The 22,334-nt window shown below is 44.4% G+C and overlaps 1 protein-coding gene across 11 annotated transcripts in view; it reads left to right on the top strand.

Annotated features, from left to right (window-relative positions):
- The window catches only part of CLEC16A (C-type lectin domain containing 16A), a 223,024-nt gene that overhangs the window by 51,855 nt on the left and 148,835 nt on the right, over positions 1-22,334 (top strand). For 6 of the 11 annotated variants that reach the window (XM_036308096.1, XM_036308097.1, XM_036308098.1 and 3 more), the window contains 3 exons: positions 3,248-3,479; positions 12,673-12,711; positions 20,692-20,821. In XM_036308096.1, coding sequence (XP_036163989.1) covers positions 3,248-3,479; positions 12,673-12,711; positions 20,692-20,821 — 401 coding nt within the window. The remainder of the gene's footprint in view (positions 1-3,247; positions 3,480-12,672; positions 12,712-20,691; positions 20,822-22,334) is intronic. The other 5 variants (XM_036308102.1, XM_036308104.1, XM_036308103.1 and 2 more) reach the window with 2 other exon arrangements.

Below are 22,334 nucleotides of genomic sequence, written 5' to 3'. Positions count from 1 at the left end.
AGCTCCTGAGGGTGTTGGGCAACTTTTTTCTTTCCTTCCTCCCTTCTTTTTTTGTTCTCTCCTGCACTTTGGATACAGTATAGTACAGGCAGCCATGAATTCACTCAACAGCCCATCCCATCGAGGCCCTGACCTGTTCCAGGCACCTATTTTAGTCTTGAGAGCTCAGTGGGAGTGGGCTGGACCAGGACCCCTCCCCTGGGGGCTTTCCATCTGTAACATCGGGAATTATCCAGGGTAACAAAGAGATTCCTGGGAGGCTGGCAGCCACAAAGTCTTGAATAGAGCAGCAGGAATGATCTCGAATCTCTGCCTGTTTCACAGCCAGGTTTTGATGTTGTTAATACTAAGGGGGGAAAAAATCAGGTTTTAAAATTTTTTTATTTTTAAAAAACATTTTTATTGATGTCAGAGAGGAAGGGAGAGGGAAAGATAGAAATATCAATGATGAGAGAGAATCATTGATCAGCTGCCTCCTGCACTCCCCCTACTGGGGATCGAGCCCTTGACTAGAATTGCATCCCGGACCCTTCAGTCCATAGGACGACACTTTATCCACTGAGCCAAACTAGCTAGGGCAAAAAAAAATCAGACTTTTTAAAATATAGAAGAGAAAGAGGGAAAATAATTCCAATATCCAGATGATCCTTGTTGAATTTTTTCAAAAGTTAATATGCATGCATGATTAGAAATTTCAAACCTAATGGAAAGGTACAGAAATGAACAATGTAAGTGCACTTATGTGACTGGGCACACACAGTACCACCTCCTTCTTTCCTCAAAGATGAAATCTTAATATTTTCATATTCTTAACGCAGCTTTCCAAGAAAAATTGTGTTTCCAACTGGAGCCTTTACCTGAAAGGGGCCCTACTGTGTCCCTTGTTCTTGCTTTTTCATCCCAGTGCTGTTTCTGTATCAGTCCATCACGCTATGGGCAGACCGTAATTACCTAACCACTCCCCATTGATGGACATTTAGGTTATTTCCAGCAGCTTACTAGGTAGGTTACATCTTAAAGGTTTGAAATTTCCCCAGCAAGCATGCCTTCCCTTCTTCCACTCCCCAATCACCGAGAAAAGCAGATCCCTTTGGAAAGTTTTAGAATTCATTTTCATAGTTGATTTTTTTTTTAATGTGGGCAGGGAAAGGAAGGTAACTTATCATTCTTATGTTGAATGCTTACTGTATTGACAGGCTCTGAAAGGAACTTTATGTCCATGCTTTCATTTAGTAATTTTAAGTAGGAATTACTTCCCTGATGTTTTAGACCAGGAACCTGAAGGTGAGAGAGGCCCTACAGCCAAGGTGGAGTTCAGCTACAGTTTACACAGCTTGGACCAGCCCTGGGCTTTGTGCGCCGTCTTACTTCCCTTCGTTCTGTCCCTTGTTCTGTGCATCTGCGTCCACACAGAGCTCAGGGCGAGTTTTCTTCATCCACCTTTGTGAATTTCTGCTCAGAACTTCTAGCTGGGTGGTGTTTTGCTCCGTGTTTGGTCTTGGTTTTCTGTTTCTGAAAGCTTTGGTTATGTATGGCATGCTCTAGCTTTCACAGGGAGTAAGCGGTGATCAGAGGAAGCTGTCACTTCATCTCAGGGCCCTAACTTACCGGGCTCAGGTCCTTTATGAGAGGATGAGGGACATCTGGGGCTACATTTGATCACTTGGCATCCCACGTGGGCTCTGATGGATGCTGTCTGTCAAGCGGTGCACACTCACTCTGAATGCCCTGGGCTCTTGGTGGGTGGTGTCTGTAATTCGCTATCTGGGTTTCCTGGACACTAGAATCATGTCTCAATTGATTTGTCATTTTTGTGGATGAATAATCCTAAGTGGGTAAATAAAAATTAATGTTTGTATTTGGATGCTAATTTAGCTTTCAGTTACGTTTTGTTTTGAGTGTTATTGAAATTAATTTGTTTTCCTTGAGCACATTCTACTTATTGGCAAGATACAGTGGCCCCCAGAATACAGCTGGTCGTTGTTTGGGGTAAATTCAGAAGATGGATAAACCATATCAAGATAATGGGAAAGTTTACTTGAAAACTTTTCCCTTTTTAAATGACAGAATGATGTCTGAACATCATCCAGACCCTGGAAAGAGAAAAAGACTTCCATGAGAATCCTGCCCCAAACAAATCAGGCTGTTTTCTTTTGACTTTGCCCCTTTCTAGTCCTGGTCCATTTGCAGGTAAATACTTTTTAAAGAGTACTAAATGGAACGGAGTTTGAGCTCCTGGTGAAGCACTGTTATTTTAGGAAGAGCTTGGGGGTTGGGATTGGGCAAGCTTCTATTGAAATTCTGACTCTTCTGCTCAGTAGCTGTGTGACATTGGGCAAGTCACTAAACACTTCTGAGCCTCTATTTTCTCATCTATGAAGTGGGACTGATAATCCCTATATCTCCTGGTTGTTAAAAGGACTGAGATAAGCCATGTTTTCCAGAATATGGGACATGAACCACTGGTGCCACAACAGGCCTTCATTTCTCTTAGAAGCCTTCTGACTTTCTAGGGAAAAGTTCTTTGGGCTAAACTTCCTTTGGGTATGAGCTTTTATGCCTTGCTGATACCTGCTCCCTTTCTAAAGAAAGCCAACGTTTGGCTCATTCAGTTACCTTGCTTTTCTTTTCTGTTATTTTTATAATAGCAAGGTACACTGGTGTTCCATTTCCTTTAGTGATACACAGTTTTTTTAAAAACAAATTTATTTAAATAAGAGTTAATAACAATAACAATGTGCTGTAGTTAAGACAAATTGTGCAGGTGGCATGTGGGTTTGAATTCCAGTTTTTCCTCCTCCTGGCTGTGCAACCTTGGGTGGTCAGTTAACATCTCTGGCTCTCAGATTCCTTATCTGTAAAATGAGGATAACACTAGTACTACCTCTGGGTTGTAAAGTTTAAATGAAGAAATATCATCAGAGCCCTTAGAACACATCTGGCACATACAAAATACCGTCAAGTGTTCGCAGTTTTTAATGCAAATGACTAACTTTGGGAACACTGGAGATGGTGTTGGTGAAGTGCAGTTTCTGACTTAGCACCGTGGGCAGTAAACGCTAACTGGTGTTATTGTGTTGATTACTTAATAATGATGATGTTAATAATAGTCATAATAACAACTAGGAGGTAGCATTCGTTGTTTTGGAAATGAATTTCTTGGGGCAGAAACTCTCAGACAGCTTGATAGGTTCCAGTGAGATGCAAAGGTTCAAATCCGTCTGTTATCTCGGTTCTACTTCTCTAGGCCAAGCCCAGCATTCGGTGCTTTATTAAACCCACCGAAACACTCGAGCGGTCCCTTGAAATGAACAAGCACAAGGGCAAGCGGCGGGTGCAAAAGAGACCCAACTACAAAAACGTCGGGGAGGAAGAAGACGAGGAGAAAGGGCCCACCGAGGATGCCCAAGATGACGCCGAGAAGGCTAAAGGTACAGAGGGTGGTTCAAAAGGCATCAAGACGAGTGGGGAGAATGAAGGTGAGTGCGCCCGTGAATGCTGCCCTGCTGCCCACTGCGAGCCAGGCTGTCATTTGTGTCTGGTCCCCCCTGTGTCAGTGGGTACTTCTCTTCATTCCTGACACCAGTGTACCTCACTCTAAACCAGTGATTTTCAACCGTTTTCTCATGGTACACATAAACTAATTACTAAAATTCTACACCACACCAAAATATATATTTTGCCCATCTGACAAAAAAAAAAGTGTAATATTTGAACACTAGACAGCTATTTGTTGTGTTGGCTGTTGTTATTTTTTTACTTGACAATCTCGGGGGAAAGAGGTCAGTGCCCCTGATTAGTCAGGTATTGCATGTTTTATTTTATTTTAAATATATTTTATTGATTTTCTACAGAGAGGAAGGGAGAGGGATAGAGAGTTAGAAACATCGATGAGAGAGAAACATCGATCAGCTGCCTCCTGCACAACCCCTATTGGGGATGTGCCCACAACCAAGGTACATGCCCTTGACCGGAGTCGAACCTGAGACCCTTCAGTCCGCAGGCCGAAGCTCTCTCCACTGAGCCAAACCGGTTAGGGCAATGTTTTAGAAATTCTTGCAGCACTCCAGTTAAAAATTGCTGCTCTAAACAACCCCACCAGTTGAAGGTAGATCTGGTATAAGGCCTGCCCTCACTGGATGGGTAACCTGGAGCAGGGTTCTTTTTTTTTTTTTTACATTTTATTGATTTTTAGGGAGAGAAGAAGGGAGAGGGAGAGAGAGATAGAAACATCAATGAAAGAGAAATATTGATCTACTGCCTCTTGCATGCCCCCTACTGGGGATTGAGCCTGCAACCCAGGCACATGCCCTGATCGGGAATTGGACCAGGGACTTCTTGGTGCATGGAATGACACTCAACCAACTGAGCCACACTGGCTGGGCAGGGTTCTATACCCTTAATCTGTATTTCAGTTTCCCCATCCGTAAAAAGAAGGTAACAAATAGCATTTACTTTTTCTACAAGAATTAAATGCGTTAATACATGTATGTAACATGCACAGAACAGTGCTTGGCCTGTGTCATAAATATTTGCTGCTACTACTATTATTACTACTGTTGTTATCATCATCATTTTTATCATTATTGTTGTTCTTATTATTCATGATAACCTGGATTATTATTTTTGACAGAAGTCATTCTTCCTTGCACCGCAGGAAGAAAAGTGGGGAGTGTTTAATGAACTTACATGCTTTTAATAAGATTTGTTTCTTGTAATCAAATAATGAAATACAATCCCTTGGATTCTTGCTTTAAGTTTTTTTAAAGTTCCATGTGTTTAGAGTGAGGTACACTTGTGTTTGCTCCCTATGGGCTAAATAAGCAGAATAGTTCAGTCCTCTTTTTTGCCTTTGTCAGGAATGATTCTGTTTTATTTTTCATCTCCCTCTTATAGATGTTAAGACCTTCTTAATATGGAGAGCATGGTCTACTCTGGGATTAAGCAACTTTAAACTGTCTAGTTCCTTGTGTCATGGGCCGGGCACATAGCCACACAGATGGGGTCCCTGGCCACAGCCCTGAACATTCGGGGTGAAAAAGGTGATGGGGTGGAAGTGGGCTGGGGACTCTGGTTGCTAGAACTGAACTCCCACCACACCCCCTGGGACAGGCACGGGCTCTCTTTGGCTCTCGGCTGTGGTCTGCTGGGGTGTGAGGTCCTGGGCTAGCAGTGGCTGCTCCGAAGCCAGCTCTCTTCGGCCCATATGCCTGGACTATGTGAGCCCCTAGTCCCAGGCGTCTGAAGCTGGGAAACAGAGTGGCTCAGTAAATCAGTGACTGGAAACTCATTTGTTTGGGGAAGTTTGCTGCAATTATGCAGCCAAAACCCGCCCCCGCCCCCACACCACTGGCCCCATCCTGATTTTCTTGGCAGTTCTCAGTGAATGCCATGATCACATTTCGATAAGTATCTCCAAAACATCTCTCTGGTGCCACCTGGCCCTCTTTTTAAGGCTTAGAGTTCCAGTATGCTTTCATTTCTGTTCAAAGTGTGTAGTAAGCATTTTGGTTTAGAAATTCTCATTTGGCTCGGAAAATCTTTACCAACATATATCGCTTTAGAGAAGGGGCATGGGGGAGGGGCAAACACAAGGGAAGCCATACTTGTTTGTTTATTTGGATCATTCGGATTTTTAGAAAAACAACAACTTGGGAGCAAATTGTCAGCTTAAACGCTAGATTTAGCTGTCCTGTAGCCACATCAGGGGCAAGGGATGACTTTACCCCATTTTGTACTTCGTGTTCTCGTCAATTTTGTTTTGGAAAGATGCTACCCTCTTTCATTCCAGGCCTTTTAAGGGCTGCTCTCTAACCAGGCCTGGGCTGTGACTAAACGTGGTGTGGACAGGGCAGTGTTGGCCTCAAGCACACAACCAAGTGAGTCAGCCTAGCGGCCCCATCCTCATGCACACGTGCTTCACTGGCTCTGCAGGCTGCAGTCCCAGCTTGCTGTTGTGCTGAGTTAAGGACTCCTGCACCCTGAGCCCACCTGCCCTGTGCAGCGGGTAAGGGGAGAATGCTCACCAGTTTCCAAAAACCTATTTCCCAGGCAGTCACTTGGCCAGGTTGTGCCAGACAGGGCCCAGGAATTTCTCCAGAGGTTTTGTTTGGCTCTCAGTGATCCCTCAGCATTTTGGTACCTTCTTCTTTTCTTTTTTTTTTCCCTTTTTATTTTCTTGACCGTGCATCCAGCTCACCATAGGCCCGTCCACCAAACAGACACCTATTGGACAGCAGGATTTGTATTCTGGGGCATTTGAACCACATACTTGATCTCTTAGTTATTCTCATATTTGAAGGTGCGGCTGGTGGGTGTTCTCTTCCCTCGACTGTATTTGTGTTTGGATGAAACCACACAGCTGTTAATTCCTGTGAAACCACACAGCTGTTAATTCCTGTGACTTGGAAGGGCATCAGGCACATGTCCTAATTCAGTTTCAAGCCAGAGGACAGTAGATGGGGGAGGTTGCTGGGAGATGGGAGACCTGACTTGCAGACTTACAGGTTTGCTGTGGGCCTTGGATGGTCTTCTCAAGCTTGAGGCCTTTCTTTCTTTCTGGAAATTATGAGTATAGAAAATATGATTCATGTGACAATTTTTGTGTTGTTGTTATTAATCCTCACCAAAGGATATTTTCTCCATTGCTCTTCAGAGAGAGAGAGAGAGAGAGAGAGAGAGAGAGAGAGAGAGAGAGAGAGAGAAACAGAAACATTGATATGAAAGAGACACATTGACTGGTTGCCTCTTGCACGCGCCCCGACCAGTGGCGGGGAGTGAACCTGTGACCCTTTGGTGCGCGGGCCAGTGCTCTAACCAGAGAGCAACATCGGCCAGGGGGACAACTCTTTAAATGAGGATATGTTGGTATTCTTGAGTTTGCAAGATTTAGAAATTCAACTCTGGTTGGCTTAAGCAAAAGGGGTGATTATGTTTATGTAATTGGGAGACCAGGCAGGGCTGGACCCAAGTGCAAAGATGCCCATTGGCAGCACTAGGCTCACATCCTGCCAACTTACCACCAAGTGGAGAGGGAGCTGCTTCTTCCCACTGGCTGCAGCTGAATCCTGGGGGCTGATGCCTGTTGGTGCTGATGGGCCTGGCTTGCCCACCAGTGGAAAGGGATGTTCTGTGCTGATTGGCCAGGCCTGGGTCACGTGTCTTCCTACAGTGGCTCCCTCAGTAAAAGTGAGGAGTGTTCATCAGAAGAAGGGGGTTAGATGCTGGGCGAGCACAAACAGCGGACCCTCCCCTAGAAAGCCACGGTATTCAGTGTCCTCATCCCCCGAGGGCCGTCTTCTCCCTCCCTGTTTTGAGGTGGATAGGTGGCTTTCCCCTCCAAATGATCTCTTCTCTAGCAAACGTCTTGCATTGTCTCTGGGTCTAGGGGCTTATTGACAGCCTGGTTGTAACAGATGGGCACAGGTGACTCTTCAATAAAGAGATGCTGACACCAGTTTTCCCCTGCATACCCTGCCATCCCCATGTTAGTGGTGAAATCTTTACTTTAAAGGGTGGCTTAAAGCACAGGAGTAAAAAGGCATGTGGTTGCAAGTCACAATTTTGCCATGACCTGATTTGAATATGGCATTAATATGTGTGCTTTTCTTTTTTTTCTATAAATGCATCACCTAAAATTCACACCTCCTCCACATTTAAGTCCAGACAAGGATGTTGTGTGAAATGAATGTGCTCCCCTGGACCCTCCACTCCTATCCCCGATTTGCAAAGAAATTTGTTCTGCCTCAGTGTGATGGGTGACTCATTCTGAAACCAAGAAAATCACAGGGCCCCTAAATTTTCAGAAGTTGAATACTGAAAGGAAGACGAGGGAGCCCTTGTCCCTGCAGCTGAAGGAGTGCCCGCTTGGACGCGTGCTCATGTCTTGGCTTGCTCTGCAGTCTGAAAGGGCAGTCGTCTCTTTCCGGATTCACTTAGAGCAGTAACTTTTAAACATGCCTGAGACAAGAGAATGAATCATTTGAACTTCTTGTTTGAAAAACAGGATTTGGTTTCTGTTTCTTGGCCCATGGAAAAGGTAGGCATCCATTTCACAGCCTGACCTTCGGAGCCTACCCTTGTCTTGGAATTCCAGCAAGGGCCTGGCGTGCAGGTGACAGCACTGACTTTGAACTTGCCAGATTAGCTGGGACTTGAGGGGTGCCTGGGAGCTTGTAGCCCCAACTTGCTTTTTTTTTTTTTTTTTTTTAAGTCTCTCCTGACATGATGTGGAGCCTGGCCTCATTTCTCACTCCTCTTGTAAAGCCAGAGTCAACCCCAGACCCAGCAGTTTTCTGATTGGGATGAGCCAGGGACTAGCTGTCAGGAGTTCAGGGTCTGAATCCAGACCTGCGGGTCTGTTCCTGAGTAGCTGTGTGAACCTAGGAAAGTTATCACCCTTTCTGTGCTTCTCTATCAATAGAGGGGGCTTCATAATGCCCTGTCCTCAGGGTATCAGAAATGAGACCATCAGTGCCTCAGCATTTAGCACGGGACACATGAGCACTGAATAGGAGGAACCCTGGCCAATGTGGAGAGTAGAGTGAGGAGCTTGGAAGTGGTACTTGAGATGTAAGGGGGGACTTTGTTTGTGTGCACCTGGCAAGTTTCTGGAGGGCCCGTTTCCCTGTTAATTTCTATAAGGAATAGCAAGATGTCTGTGTGTGTGTGTGTGTGTGTGTGTGTGTGTGTGTGTGTCTAGAGCAGCGGTTCTCAACCTGTGGGTCGCGACCCCTTTGGCAGTCGGGTTGTTCTAAGATCATCCTGCATATCAGATATTTACATTACGATTCATAACAGTAGCAACATTACAGTTATGAAGTAGCAACGAAAATAATTTTATGGTTGGGTCACAACATGAGGAACTGTATTTAAAGGGCCAGAAGGTTGAGAACCACTGGTCTAGAGGGAGGAGAAGGATTGGTAGGCTGGACACTGTTGTAGAGTGCAGATGGGAGTGCGCACTTCTCCAATGGGCTTAATTAGTATAAGGAGAAGGACTGGAGGTCAGTTTATGAAGACAAATCCTCTGAAAAGCAACTTCCCAGAAAAACATTCTGAATTCAATCTCATGCTACTCAGTAAAATATTAAAAAACAACAAAACAAGAAAAGGGGAGCCCTAAATACTCTGCACATACACACCCTGTTGTTGCCAGTTCCTCTTTGCCTCTTGAAATTCTGCTCTAAAGCCAGCCGGTAGCATGCCCTGCTTCCCTTATATCCTAGGTAACCAGCAAGAGCATCTTTCTCCTCCTTCCCTTAACCTTCTCTCAGAGGCCTTCTTATTCTCCCCTCCCCCTCTGTTTGTTGTCTGTCCCTGCTGTGATTGCTGGAATGGAGAACACAGAGGGCAATGGAGAAAATCCTGGAATTTGTGAAGTCAAAGACTGTTGGGAGGTCATGCCTGCCATTTCCCTGAAAAGTACTTCATTTACCAAATATTAATCAGATTAGAATGTACATCATCCCAGGCAAGTTGATGAATTGTTGCTGTTATTTTAAAAAATCAGAATGTCATAGTGTTGGGGAAGCACATAGATTTGGCCAGTTGTCATAATGAGAGGCAGAAGGTGACATCCTTGCGTCCTTAGGCCTCTGTACATTCACACTGTTGTGCAGCCGTCGCCACCATCCAGCCCCAGAACTCTTCTCATCTTCCCCAACTGAAACTCTGTCCTCATTAAACAACTCCCATTCTCCCTCCCCCCAGCCCTTGGCAGCCACTGTTTCACTTTCTGTCTCTCTGACCGAATTTGACTGCCCGAGGTTCCTCATAAAGGGAATTACATAGTATTACTCCTTTTGTGACTGTCTTCTTTCACTCAGCATAATGTCCTCGGGGTTCATCCAGATTGTAACAAGTGGCAGGATTTCCTTCCTATTTAAGATTGAACGATAGTCTGTTTTTTGGGATAGACCACATTTTGCTTATCCATCCGATGGACACTGGGTTGTTTTCTTTGCAAACCGGGGATAGGAGTTTTCAATTTTTTGCTATTACAGGCATGGGTGTGCAAATCCTCTTCTACTCTGGAGGCTTTGGGGGGAATGATATTGTAGAAATGTTAGAGGCTAAGGAGGGCCTGGGCAGAGCCTGCTGAAGCCAGAGGAGCTGGAGATTTGGGTTTCATCTCCCAGCATCACAGCCTCCAGCATGTTCCTCCACTCCCAGAGGTTCAAGACTCTAGTAGTGTAATGGATTGCTAGAGCCTTCAAGATTATGCGCCATGGTGCCTGGCCCAGAAACAAATACCACACAGGTGCTCATTTACACAGCAGCTGGGAGTGGGGGTAGAGGCCTGTCACCTAAAAAAAGAAGAAAAAAAAAAATTCCTCTGTGCCTCAGTTTCCCCTTCATTAAAATGCAGAGATTATGTTAGATTTGCATTGTCCCAACTGTGGGGTATGGAGATCTTTTTAGGTGGGACAGAGTGGGCCTTAAAGACTGTGGTGAGAGGATTCTTGTTATGTGATTAGCTCCAAGGGATCCTGAGGTTTTCAGTGCCATGTCTTTCACACCTCTCTCCCATTCCTGAATCTCTCCTTTCCCATGCGCACAACCAGCCTGGGTACCTGGGTACCTTTTTTTGTTGTTGTTAATCCTCAGTCGAGGATACTTTCCCCCCATTGATCCTCAGAGAAAGTGAAAGGGAGGGAGGGAGGAAAGGAGGAAGAGAGAGAGAGGTGAGACATATTGATTGGTTGCCTCCTGCATGCGTCCTGGCCAGGTCTAGGGATCAAACTTGCAAACCAGTTATGTGCCCTTGACTGGGAATCGAACCCTCGACCTTTTGTTGTGTGAGCCATTGCTGTAACCACTGAGGAATACCAGCCATGGCAGCCTGGGTACCTTTTTATTTATTCTTCGTGTATATTACTTTCACAGTTGCTTTCTGTTTTTATTGGTTTTATGCTTACAATAGTATTGCAGATTTATAAAAAGCTAAAAATAGGATAAAGAACTCCCATTTACCCTTTACCCAGTTTCACCTTTCAACATATAATACACCCCATTTGCTTTCTTATTTGCGTTTTCTCTGTCTCTCTCTACACACATGCATGCATACACACACACACACACACACACACACACACACACACACGCTCACAAACATTTTCATCCTGCCCCTTCCCTTCTAAATCCCTCGGTGTGCATTTGCTAAGAATAGGATTTGCTCTTTCATGACCACAGTACAGTTGCCAGCTTCATACTAGTTTTCTGCTGTCCATGTTCCAGTCAATCCACTGGCTCATTAATAATGTCCTTTGTAGCCTATTTCCTTCCTCTAGTACAGAATTCAGTCTAGAATCAGGTCGTGTCTTCCATCATTGTGTCTCTTTAGCCTCCTCTACTCTGGAACATTTCCACAACCTTTTTTTCTCTTTTACAACATTGACCATTTTGAAGAGTACAGAACCTCCCCCTCCTTTGTTTTAATAAAGTGTTCCTCATTCTGTCTTTGATGTTTCTCTGTGATTAGATTGAGGTTATGCATCCTTGATTGGAATATGGCTTAGGTGACGTCATGTCTTTCTCGGGGTGTCAAATCTGGATGTCCTTCTGTTCCTCATGGGTGATGTTAATTTTGGTCACCTGCTTAAGGTATTGCCCAGTTTCTCCACCATGTAGTTACTTTATTTTTTCTTTGCAACTAATCAGCAATCTTTGGGGACACCCTCTGATTATGTAGATATCCTGTGCCTCATTAAAATTCCCCCTTAGACTTGGCATTCATTGATGATTCTTGCCTGATTCAGCCTTTACCAGGATGCGAGCAAACTGTTGTCTTTCCAACACCAGCACTCTCCATGTTTAAAAGTCAGCCCTCACAATTCCACTGTAAACAGGCTTCCTCCTTTCTCTCCATTTACTTATTTATTTCTCTATTCTTGGCATGGCTTCATGGATTTCAGTTTTGTAATGGTTTATATTTCATTACTATATTTAATTAATTTGATCCTGAAATTGTCCCAGATTTAGCCATTAGGAATCCTTTCAAGCTGGCTGCTATGTCCTTGTGATAAGCCCCCATCATTTTTTCAAACACTCCTTATACTTTCTGGCATAACAAGGTATTCAGGTTCATCTTGTGTCTGCCCTGCCCATCCCTGGAATTAGGCATTTCTCTGAAAAGCTCTGGTTCCTCTCAATGGGCAATGGTAATTAGAAGCCAAGATCTGGTTACTAGATGTGCTCATTTCTGCAGGGTTGTCTGGCTTTTTGGCCCTTTTAAGGGACAGAGCTAGAAAATATATGCATGTATATGCAAAAAATACACATTTATTCATTTTGTGCACATATACATATTTTAGAGATCGTAAGTTCATACCAATACCTCCAGTTCTGATCAATTCCCAGCAGGCTGTTTCCTGCCTTCCTCCGTTTCAGATTTGTATCTCTATCTCCATAGTGAGAACTCTGGCTCCCAACAGCATTACAAGATCAATAGATCTTATTCTCAATCCTCTAAACACATCTAAAAACTTTTCAGAATTAAGTATTGTGTTTATAGAGTTAAGTATTATGTTTATAAACTACTTGGATTAGTCTATCCTTCATTCCTTTCTTTCCCCCTTCAGGGAGGTGTGATATTCATTTGAAATAAATGTGGGCATTTCAAATTTTTTTCTGTTTAGGGTTTTCTCTTCACATTGATTTAATTTTTTTTAGATATATGGAATATTAACAAACTCAAAACTATGTCAAAAGGTATGTTTAAAGATGTGTCCCTCCCTCCCATATTCCTTTCATTCATTCCCCCCACCTCTTGTATATAAGTAACTTGATTGTTTTCTGGAATATCTTTCCTGTGTTTCTTTTTGTAAAAAGAAGTGTGTATATGTATGTTTTCCCTTCTTTCTTACACACAGAGTGGCACTTTGATCTTTTCAGTGAGCAGTATCTCCGGAACTCACTCCGTATCAGTTCACGGAGTTCTTCCTCATTTCTTTCTACAGCTGCACTGTGTGCGCGCACCATCATTTATTCAGCCAGTCCTTATGCTTGGACATTTAGGTAGTTTCCAATATTTTGCAATTACAGATAATACTGCCGTGAATACCCTTGTGGGTGTGCATTTTCTTATTGCTGGAGGTGTATCTTCCAGATAAATTCCTGCAAGTGGGATTGTTGAAGGGTAGCATCGTTATTTAATTTCCTTTTTTTTTTAAGTTTCTTTAAAAAAGTTTTTTTTATTCATAAAAATTTCTTAAATGTGTATAAGTAAACAAAGTGAGTTCAAACAAAGTGATTAAATAAATAGCAAATAGTACAGGCAAAACAGAGACATGGAAAATTGTAAAGGCAGGCAGATGACTGAAGTGTGAACAGAACAGGGCCAGGTTATTGTTGCAGTTCCTTCAGACTCCAAAAAAGAAACCTGGTTTGGGTGAGGGCTCATGGTTTCATAACAGAGGCTCAGATGGAGCCCCCTGGGAATTTGTCATCAGAGCCTGAGTTTTTAGTGACTGTTAGTGGAAATCTGAGTTCACATGAGCCCACTGATCTGTTTTTCCCAGTGACGGTTGGTAGCATGGCATGCACACCCTGGGAGGCATGATGTCAATGCAGGGGCGGGGGAGGGGAGACAGGAGGCTAAGCAGAACCATGCCAGATGTCCTGGTGTGGCATTAAGAGGGGTTCACATTGACCCTGAATCACCAGGAAAAGTCAAATCCTATTTTAAAGATGGCTATAGAATTTATTTTATAGCAGTAAGAATCTGGGGAGACCCTTGCATGCCTATGTAGCCTTTTGCATACACTAATTTTAAAAGTTGTTTGGATAAAATTGTTTAAAAGACACTGGGGAAACACTCTTTTGGCATTGGAAGGAGTGTTCTATATTCATCTAGAAAATTAATCTAAGTTAACAGCTCACTCCACAACTATGCTGGCTGGGTCAGGAGTATATGGGAGGGATAGCGGTGCAGCTGTGAGAACCAGGGTGACCCAGCCGAGGTTTGGACACCTCGTTCTATGTGGAGAGGCCCTTGTGGGCCTGGTCCTGTACCAGGACGTGTCATAGGAGGTGAGGAGGAGGAGCAGTCCTGGCTTTCACTCTTACTTTTAGCTGTATTAAGAGTCACTGCTTTTCTGGGTTTCCATTTCCTCAAATACAGTATCCAGGACCAAACCAGTGGTTTTCAGAATTCCACACAGCAGCTTTAGGGGGCTCTGTGCACCACTTGAGGGAACCTGTGGTTCAGAGCCATTTGGGACCCACCACCTACTACCTGGAGCAGCTGTGCTCTCATCAGCTTACGGGGTGGTGTACCACAGGAAAGTGTCCAAAATCAGTATCCAGCTGCTTAACAAAGTTCTATGGGCACCGGACTGGCTTATCTTTAACCCCTCTCTCCTCTGCTCCAAAATTCTGATAGTGTCCAGGGAGGAGAGTAGAAACTGAAAAGGACCAACCACATCACAGCAGGTTTATTCTTCAGGCCCAGGCGCTAGGGCTTGGCCCCATAGCTTGGAGGGTCCTTGGAGCTGAGTTCCTTCCAGGACAGCCAGGCTGGGAGGAAGGGGAGCTTGCGGTAGGGCAGGAGACAGGACAGAAACCCGAGTGGGAGGCTGGTGCTATTGGCTACCTTGGTAGTATTCAGATGTCTTTGCTGGCACACCCTATTAGTAAACACAAACAAGCAAACAGAGTCAAACTTCAGTTCTCCATCAAGTTGTTCATGGAAAAAATGTCTCTGTTGTGGAACGAAACTTCAGTTTTCCACCTGACAACCCTTTGATGCTGATACCTCATCACCACAAAATTTGTCTCTCAGGCAACAAAGGAGAGAATGTTTTTGTTGCTGGGAAGTTGACAATTAGCACAATTTTCAAACATAATGAGGCCATCAAGATTGCTAATGTTGCTAAGGGTGTGAAAGTGCTCACAAAACAACAATCACTATTGAAGAGGTAGAAAAATTGTTGATTTACATCAGCGATGGCAAACCTATGACACGTGAACTCATTTTTTTGGTTGATTTTTCTTTGTTAAATTTAAATATATAAGACAAATATCAAAAATATAAATCTTTGTTTTACTATGGTTGCAAATATCAAAAAATTTCTATATGTGACACGGCACCAGAGTTAAGTTAGGGTTTTTCAAAATGCTGGCACACTGAGCTCAAAAGGTTCGCCATCACTGATTTAGATAAACGAAAAGCAGTTAACCAGTGATAGCATTTCAGAGGCAAAGATACATGAAAAAGCAAAGATGTTGCATACCACCCCCTTAAAGACATCCCTGGAACAAGTGCTGAAAGTGATTCGTTTAAGGCTAGTAAGGGGTGGTTCAATAAATTTAAGAAAAGAAGTGTTTATAGATTAAGCAGTACATTAGATGTGTCCGGTATATAAAAATGGTTAAAACAGGGAATCATTTGTGGGTTGGAATGGATTAATTCAACTTACAATATTGAATTTACATGATCGGTTTTTGAACAAATTGCTTCTCAAACTGCCTTCTGGAACAAATTAAATTCGAGAATCGAGGTTCCACTGTAAATACATAATTTACTCATGCATCTCTCAAATTATACATTTGATGTTATTGTGCTAATGTTATGTACATTATAAAAGCAACAAAATGGGTTTTTTAAAAGATGAGAAAAATTAAAAGAGGTACTACCCATTGAATCATCTTGCATACCCATCGAGGTATTTGTACCCCACTGTGGAGAAGACAGGGGTAGCTGGGGGGCATCTGAAGGAGGTTGGTGGAGGTGAAGGTGCAAAGACAGGAAAGATTGATGGTTCTCAGTCAGCAGTCGGCACCACCTCCTGCTCATTGCTGCATCCATGTGCTACTTGCACTACTGTTTACTCAGTAGTTCTCTGAATCCACTCACTTGTTTTTTTTCTTAAATTTAGCCTAAACACTAACACCCCCAAAAGAGCACATTTTCTGTGCAGTTGGGATTTTCTTCTAATGCACATTAAAATAAATGCACAACTATGCAAAGAAAACATTTGTCCACATACCACTTAAAAATCATGTCAGCCCCCACCTGTGTACTGGGGGACAGCCCTGTGGGAGACTCCAGTCAGTGGCATCTGACTCCAGACCACAGTGTCGGGGTAGGGGCTAGTGAAAGCAAGGCGTCCCATCCCCTGCCAGGGTCTGGGCCCATGTGGACCTGTGAGGGGTGCACTCCTCCACGCCACAGAATAGTCACAAACAGTCATTCCTGAGAGTCCCAAAAGGGTGGTGGGGCTGTCGATCACCCCAATATATGTTGCAGCTGCCAGAACCTCCCACATGGGGCTAGACCAGTCATTCGTTTGTTCATTCCAGAGATCTCTATTGAGCACCTTCCATGTGCCAGGCCCTGGGCTAGACACTGGAGAAGTAGTGGGGAGCAAGGCAGCTAAGGCAGCCACTCTTATGAAACCCACATTATAGTAGGGGGAAGCAGGCAGGCAACAACAAACCAATAAATAGAAAGTATAAAATCCAGGGAGTTGGAGAAACCAAGATGGCGGCATAGGTAAACACCTGAAATTGCTGCCTCGCACAACCACTTCAAAAATACAACTAAAAGACAAAATGGACATCATCCAGAACCACAGGAAGGCTGGCTGAGTGGAAATTCTACAACTAGAAGGAAAGAGAAAAGCACACTGAGACTCAAAGGAGGTGCGGAAGTAAAGTGCAGAGGTACGGAGGCACACGCAGAAAGGGCTGGCAACTAAGGACAAGGTTGTCTTTTTAAACGGGGAGAGAGTCTCAAGCTCCCGACTGCTCTGAACTCCAGTTCCAGGCAAGTCTCTGGGGACCCAGACTCATACAGGGAGAAACTGGACTGTCTGGCATTGGTCAGAACTTGCGGGCAGCTTTCTCTCAGAGGTGCTTGCAGTGATTACCGGGACACTGAGACCCGGGGCCTCTTAGGGCAGGACTGAGGATCAGCCATGGCTGTATGCTCCGCCCTGTTGATCCCCTGAGACCCCGCCCCACCCAAGCTGTGTGCAGACGCATTTGCATATGAATGACCTGGCCCTTTGCAATCTAAAATTGCCTAACAAACTGCAGCTGGGTCAGAGAGACCCAGAACCTCCAAAAGAAGGCCCAAGGCCCCACAGCAGCTTGCATTTGCTTCACAGCTGGGCCTCATCTGGGCACCTCCAAATCCCAAACAAAGAAAAGGAATCTGCAGATCTCTCCATAGCTCCTGCTGGGTAGCCTCAGGCAGAGGCTAAATTAGCACCTCCTTAGAGATCCAAGTGCCAGTGTACCCAGTGGTCAGAGTGGGACCATCCAGATTACAACTCCTCAGATCCATAAGGGACACACTCAGGGGGCAGACTCAGTGAGCACCAAAGCCCCACTGAAGCAAGTCTTGCCCCAGAAGGGCGTCTCCAGCACAGTTCTCCCACTGCAGACACAGCTGATTCTCACAGCCAGTTGGCCTGGAGGTCAATTCCTCCCAGTGATACCAACTACAATCAAGGCTTAACTACAACAAGACTGTGCACACAGCCCACAAAGGGATGCACCAAGAGTGTCCACCTCAGGTAATTGGGGAGGCTGAGCTACTGGGCCCTATAGGACACCTAGCACAGAAAGCCACCCTATCAACACAGGGAAGCAGCCAAAATGTGGAGACAAAGAAACAGGTCACAAATGACAGAAATGGAGGAAGCAAACTACTGGATATAGAGTTCAAAACCACTGTTATAAGGTTTTTCAAGAATTTTCTAGGACCCGCCGATAAACTTAGTGAGATCTTCAATAAATCTAGTGAGACCCTTGAGGATATGAAAAAGGACCAACTAGAAATTAAGCATACACTGACTGAAATGAATATTATACAGAGTTCCAGAAGCAGACTAGAGGATCCCAAGAATCAAGTCAAAGATTTGAAATACGAAGAAGTAAAAACACCCAACCGGAAAAGCAAAAAGAAAAAAGAATCCAAAAATATGAAGATAGTGTAAGGAGCCTCTGGGACAACTTCAAGCGAACCAACATTCGAATTATAGGGGTGCCAGAAGAAGACAGAGAGCAAGATATTGAAAACCTGTTTGAAGAAATCATGACAGAAAACTTCCCCCACCTGGTGAAAGAAATAGACTTACTTACAAGTCCAGGAAGCGCAGAGAACCCCAAACAAAAGGAATCCGAAGAGGACCACACCAAGACACATCATAATTAAAATGCCAAGAGCAAAAGACAAAGAGAGAATCTTAAAAGCAGGAAGAGAAAAACAGTCAGTTACCTACATGGGAGTACTCATACGACTGTCAGCTGATTTCTCAACAGAAACTTTGCAGGCCAGAAGGGAGTGGCAAGAAATATTCAAAGTGATGAATACCAAGAACCTACAACCAAGATTACTTTATCCAGCAAAGCTGTCATTCAGAATTGAAGGTCAGATAAAGAGCTTCACAGATAAGAAAAAGCTAAAGGAGTTCATCACCACCAAACCAGTATTATATGAAATGCTGAAAGGTATTCTTTAAGAAGAGGAAGAAGAAGAAAAAGGTAAAGATAAAAATTATGAACAACAAGTACATATCTATCAACAAGTGAATCTAAAAATCAAGTGAAAAAAAAATCTGAGGAACAGAATAAACTGGTGAATATAACAGAATCAGGGGCATAGAAAGGGAGTGGACTGACAATTCTCGGGGGGAAAGGGCTGTGGGGGGTGCAGGAAGAGACTGGACAAAAATCGTACACCTATGGATGAGGACAGTGGGTGGGGGGGGGGGGTAAGGACAGAGGGTAGGGTGGGAACCAGGTGGAGGGGAGCTATGGGGAAAAATAGAGGAACAACTAATCTGAACAATAAAGATTTAATTTAAAAAAATCCAAGGAGTTATAAATGCTATAAGTGAAATCAAGATAAGGGGTGAGGGGACAAATCTATCCAGAAGAATTTCAAATAATTTGTGTAGCTACTCCCCCCTCAAGGAGAAGGAATATAACTCCCCACTTCTTACGTGTGGGCTGTGCTTCATGCTTCCTTTCAAAGATTATGGAATGAAAGGGGGAGAAAAGTACCTTTCCAGTGGAGAGACCTGAGCAGCACACGCTTGGCCAAGTGATGCAGATCACATCAGCAGTCCTGAGTCATGTTGATACCCTGTACCTCTGATATGATGTGATGAGAAGGGCACTTCCCCTCGGTGGTCTTCCTCCCAGAAACTCCTAACCCCAGTCTAATGATCAGAAAAGCATCAGGCAAACCCAGATTGAGAGATGTTCTGCAAAGTACCTGCTCCGTTCTCTCCTCAAACCATAAGGTCATCGGAAGCAAGGAAAGTCTGAGAAACTGTCACGGCCAAGAGGAGCCTAAGGAGACATGATGTAACATGGTATCCTAGATGGGATCCTGGAACAGAAAAGGGTATCAGGAGAAAACTAGGGAAATCTGAATTCTGAGGGATGCAGTTTAATTAATCATTTGAAGAGGTAAAGGAAAAACAGCTGCAGATGGTCTCTGAGAGGTCTCTGAGGTGGTGACATCTGAGCCTGATGTGGTGGGATTGAGTCGTGCCTGGGTAGGGAAACCTGGGTGAGAGCATCCTAGGCAGAGGAAACAGCCAGGTAAAGATCCTGGGGCAGAAACACGCTTGGGCCAGTCAAAGAAGAGTAAGAAAAGCTTAGCACAGCTGGAGTGGTGCTGGGTGGAGAGGGCCAGGAGGTGAGGTCAGAGGTGGACGGGTGCCAGGCTGTGCAAGCCCTTGACGCCATGGAGGCATTTGGATTTCATGCTGAATGTGAAGTGAAGGCAGTGCGGAGTTTTGAGCAGAAGGGTGACATGAGCTCATTTCCACTTAAAATCACTTGGGTCTGTGTAAACTAGGCAAGCAAGAAAAGAGGAGTGGCCAAGAGGCGGCTTCTGTGGGTCCAGGGAATGACGATGGCAGAGGTCATGTTAAAACCCGGTGTGCTCCCATCTTTCTGGAAACAGAAACACAGGTTTACCTTTTAATCATATTCCCCACCCCCATTTTGTCTCCCAAAGATGGGGGAAATGAACTAAAGTCTGGGTTCCAAGAACTATTTGAAGGTCTATACCTGTGTGTCAAAGAACTCTTAACAGGACACCTCACAGCGCAACAACCATCCATCTCTAATGCAAGATGTTTTCCTTCATTGGTTCATACCTCTTTCTGAAAAATAAAATGTGCCCCATGCTTAAGTCAGTTGCTACAAATTGCTCTTCTTTAATTGGGAAAAATAAAACATGGTTCCTAACCTCTCTCTGCGCCCAGAAGTTGTAAATAGAAAGGGAAAACAAAAGGCTTCAGTCACATCAAAGGTTTTTCTAACGTATAAACAGTTTCAGAGTGTTTTCAGGGAATTTGGTTATGTTTTGTTAACCACATGTTTCCTTGCTGCCTCAGCTCTTTGGGGGAGGAAGTATGGTATCAATAAAAATAAAATAAATTACTATTTAAAAAAAAAAAACCCTTGAGATAAATAAAATCGCAGCTCTTTCCAGTCAAAATCAGGGCCCTGTTTCTTGGTGATGCCCAGATGAAAGGAAAGAAAGGTTCTGGCCTTTGTCTTATATTTCCCCCAGCATGTTGCTGGTGCGCCTTTCATCACTGTTGAATATTTGCTTGATGTGTTAGGAACAGTTTCTGGGGCTTTGTCTCAACCATGAGTAAGTCTATAAAGTAGGTCTGGGAAGCTATCTGGGCTCATCCCAGTCTCTGTACTTGCTTCCAGAGATAGAGATGGTGATCATGGAGCGCAGCAAGCTCCCAGAGTTGGCGGCCAGCACCTCCATGCAGGAGCAGAACACCACAGATGAGGAGAAGAGCGCCGCCACGGGCTTGGAGAGTGTGCAGTGGAACAGGTGGGAGGCCCAGCCTGGCAGGTGGGGTACACTCGTGCTGATGCTGGGGAGGGCTGCCCGCAAGCCAGCCTGGCAGGTGAGGTGCTGCTCAGTCTCTGGGATGAGGAGATGGGCTCAGCAGTGAGGGTGGGTGCCTTGGCTGGGGTGCCCCCTAAGGATAACCCTGGGCCTCTTCCTACCGCCCAAATGGTCTCATCTGCTTCTCAACCAAGCCACCTTGCTTCCTGCCTTTCCCTCTACTTCACTCCTTGGTCACCAAGAGAGTCAGCTCTTCTCGAGAGGCATGGGGACGGAGCTGGCACTCAGCACTCTAGCACAGCGGTCGCCAACCTTTCGGACCTCGCGAACCACCACTGGTTGGCAACCGCTGCTCTAGCACACTCACCCCTTGGAAAGAGAATGAGCAGGACATGATGCCACCACCTTCCCCACCCCCAAGCACTGCAATGCTGGGCCCTGCTTTAAAGGGTATGGGAGGGCCTGTAACCTTGTATGGCCATTCCTGGAAGACCCTGGGAGCAGTGTTTGGGTCTCTCTGTCTCATTCATTCTCTGCCACACACATGGCTATCCACAGGGCCTGCCCTCATGACTCTGCCAGGATGATTAAATGCTGCTGTCCACCTTTGACTTGGTGCCCAATGGTTTATTTCAGTGATAGCCTGCCACAGCTACATGCTCTTAAACTTTCGAGATGCCACATTTCCTGGAACCTTGCTATAGCACCACCCCTTTTGGAATAGACTTGGGTAGAATGCTCCCAGGGTGTTCAGTGAACTGTTAGGAGGGCACCATATGCACAGACCCCTGTAATAACCTCCTAATCCTGCTTTAGTGTTAATAAATGCACAGCAGCATGGTTCCTCTGTCAGCCTACAAGGAAATCATTCCTGAACCCTGAGGGTAGGGTGGTTGAAATTCACACAAACCCCCACCCTATGTATTAATCCTACTGGACGTGAAGAGTTGAAGCACACTTTTTTCCCTCCATGTCTTACTTATCTCTTTGCTTGGCAGATGTTTCAGTTACTTAACAGGATTAATTTTTATCAGATGCACAAGGGAGCCATTTTTAGTTTTGCTTAAATAGAACACACTGGAGTGCAGTGTGGGCTATTGGTTGTTGTAACTTACAAAGACCTTTTTGATTTTGCTTGGCAGCAAAAAATGTAACTCCTGAAGCTCTGAAAATTAAGGAAATCATTCTAAACACAGAAAGAAAGGGGAAGCAACCTTCAGATGCTTGGCACAGCATTAGATAGACTATGAATAATTGGAAAAACCACAAATGACTAGAAGTGGGGGATGCTCAAGCAAATGAAGGTGCATCTGCTTAATAGATTATTGGCTCTTGCTTTTAAGTGAATACTGTCATTATGTTTTCAGTTTCTTAGGATTCAATAAATGGAAACAGAGCACATACTAGTATTTTACATAGTATGGTAAAACTATAGCTTTGCTAAAGGAAGAAAAAGATCCATGTGTTGTCTTAAAAAAAAAAGGTGAACAGACCA

The sequence above is a fragment of the Myotis myotis genome, unplaced genomic scaffold (genome assembly GCF_014108235.1).
Source record: "Myotis myotis isolate mMyoMyo1 unplaced genomic scaffold, mMyoMyo1.p scaffold_m19_p_5, whole genome shotgun sequence".
Classification (NCBI taxonomy): Eukaryota; Metazoa; Chordata; class Mammalia; order Chiroptera; family Vespertilionidae; genus Myotis; species Myotis myotis.
Note: the sequence above shows the minus strand (reverse complement) of the source record. Positions and strands in the feature narration are given on the sequence as shown.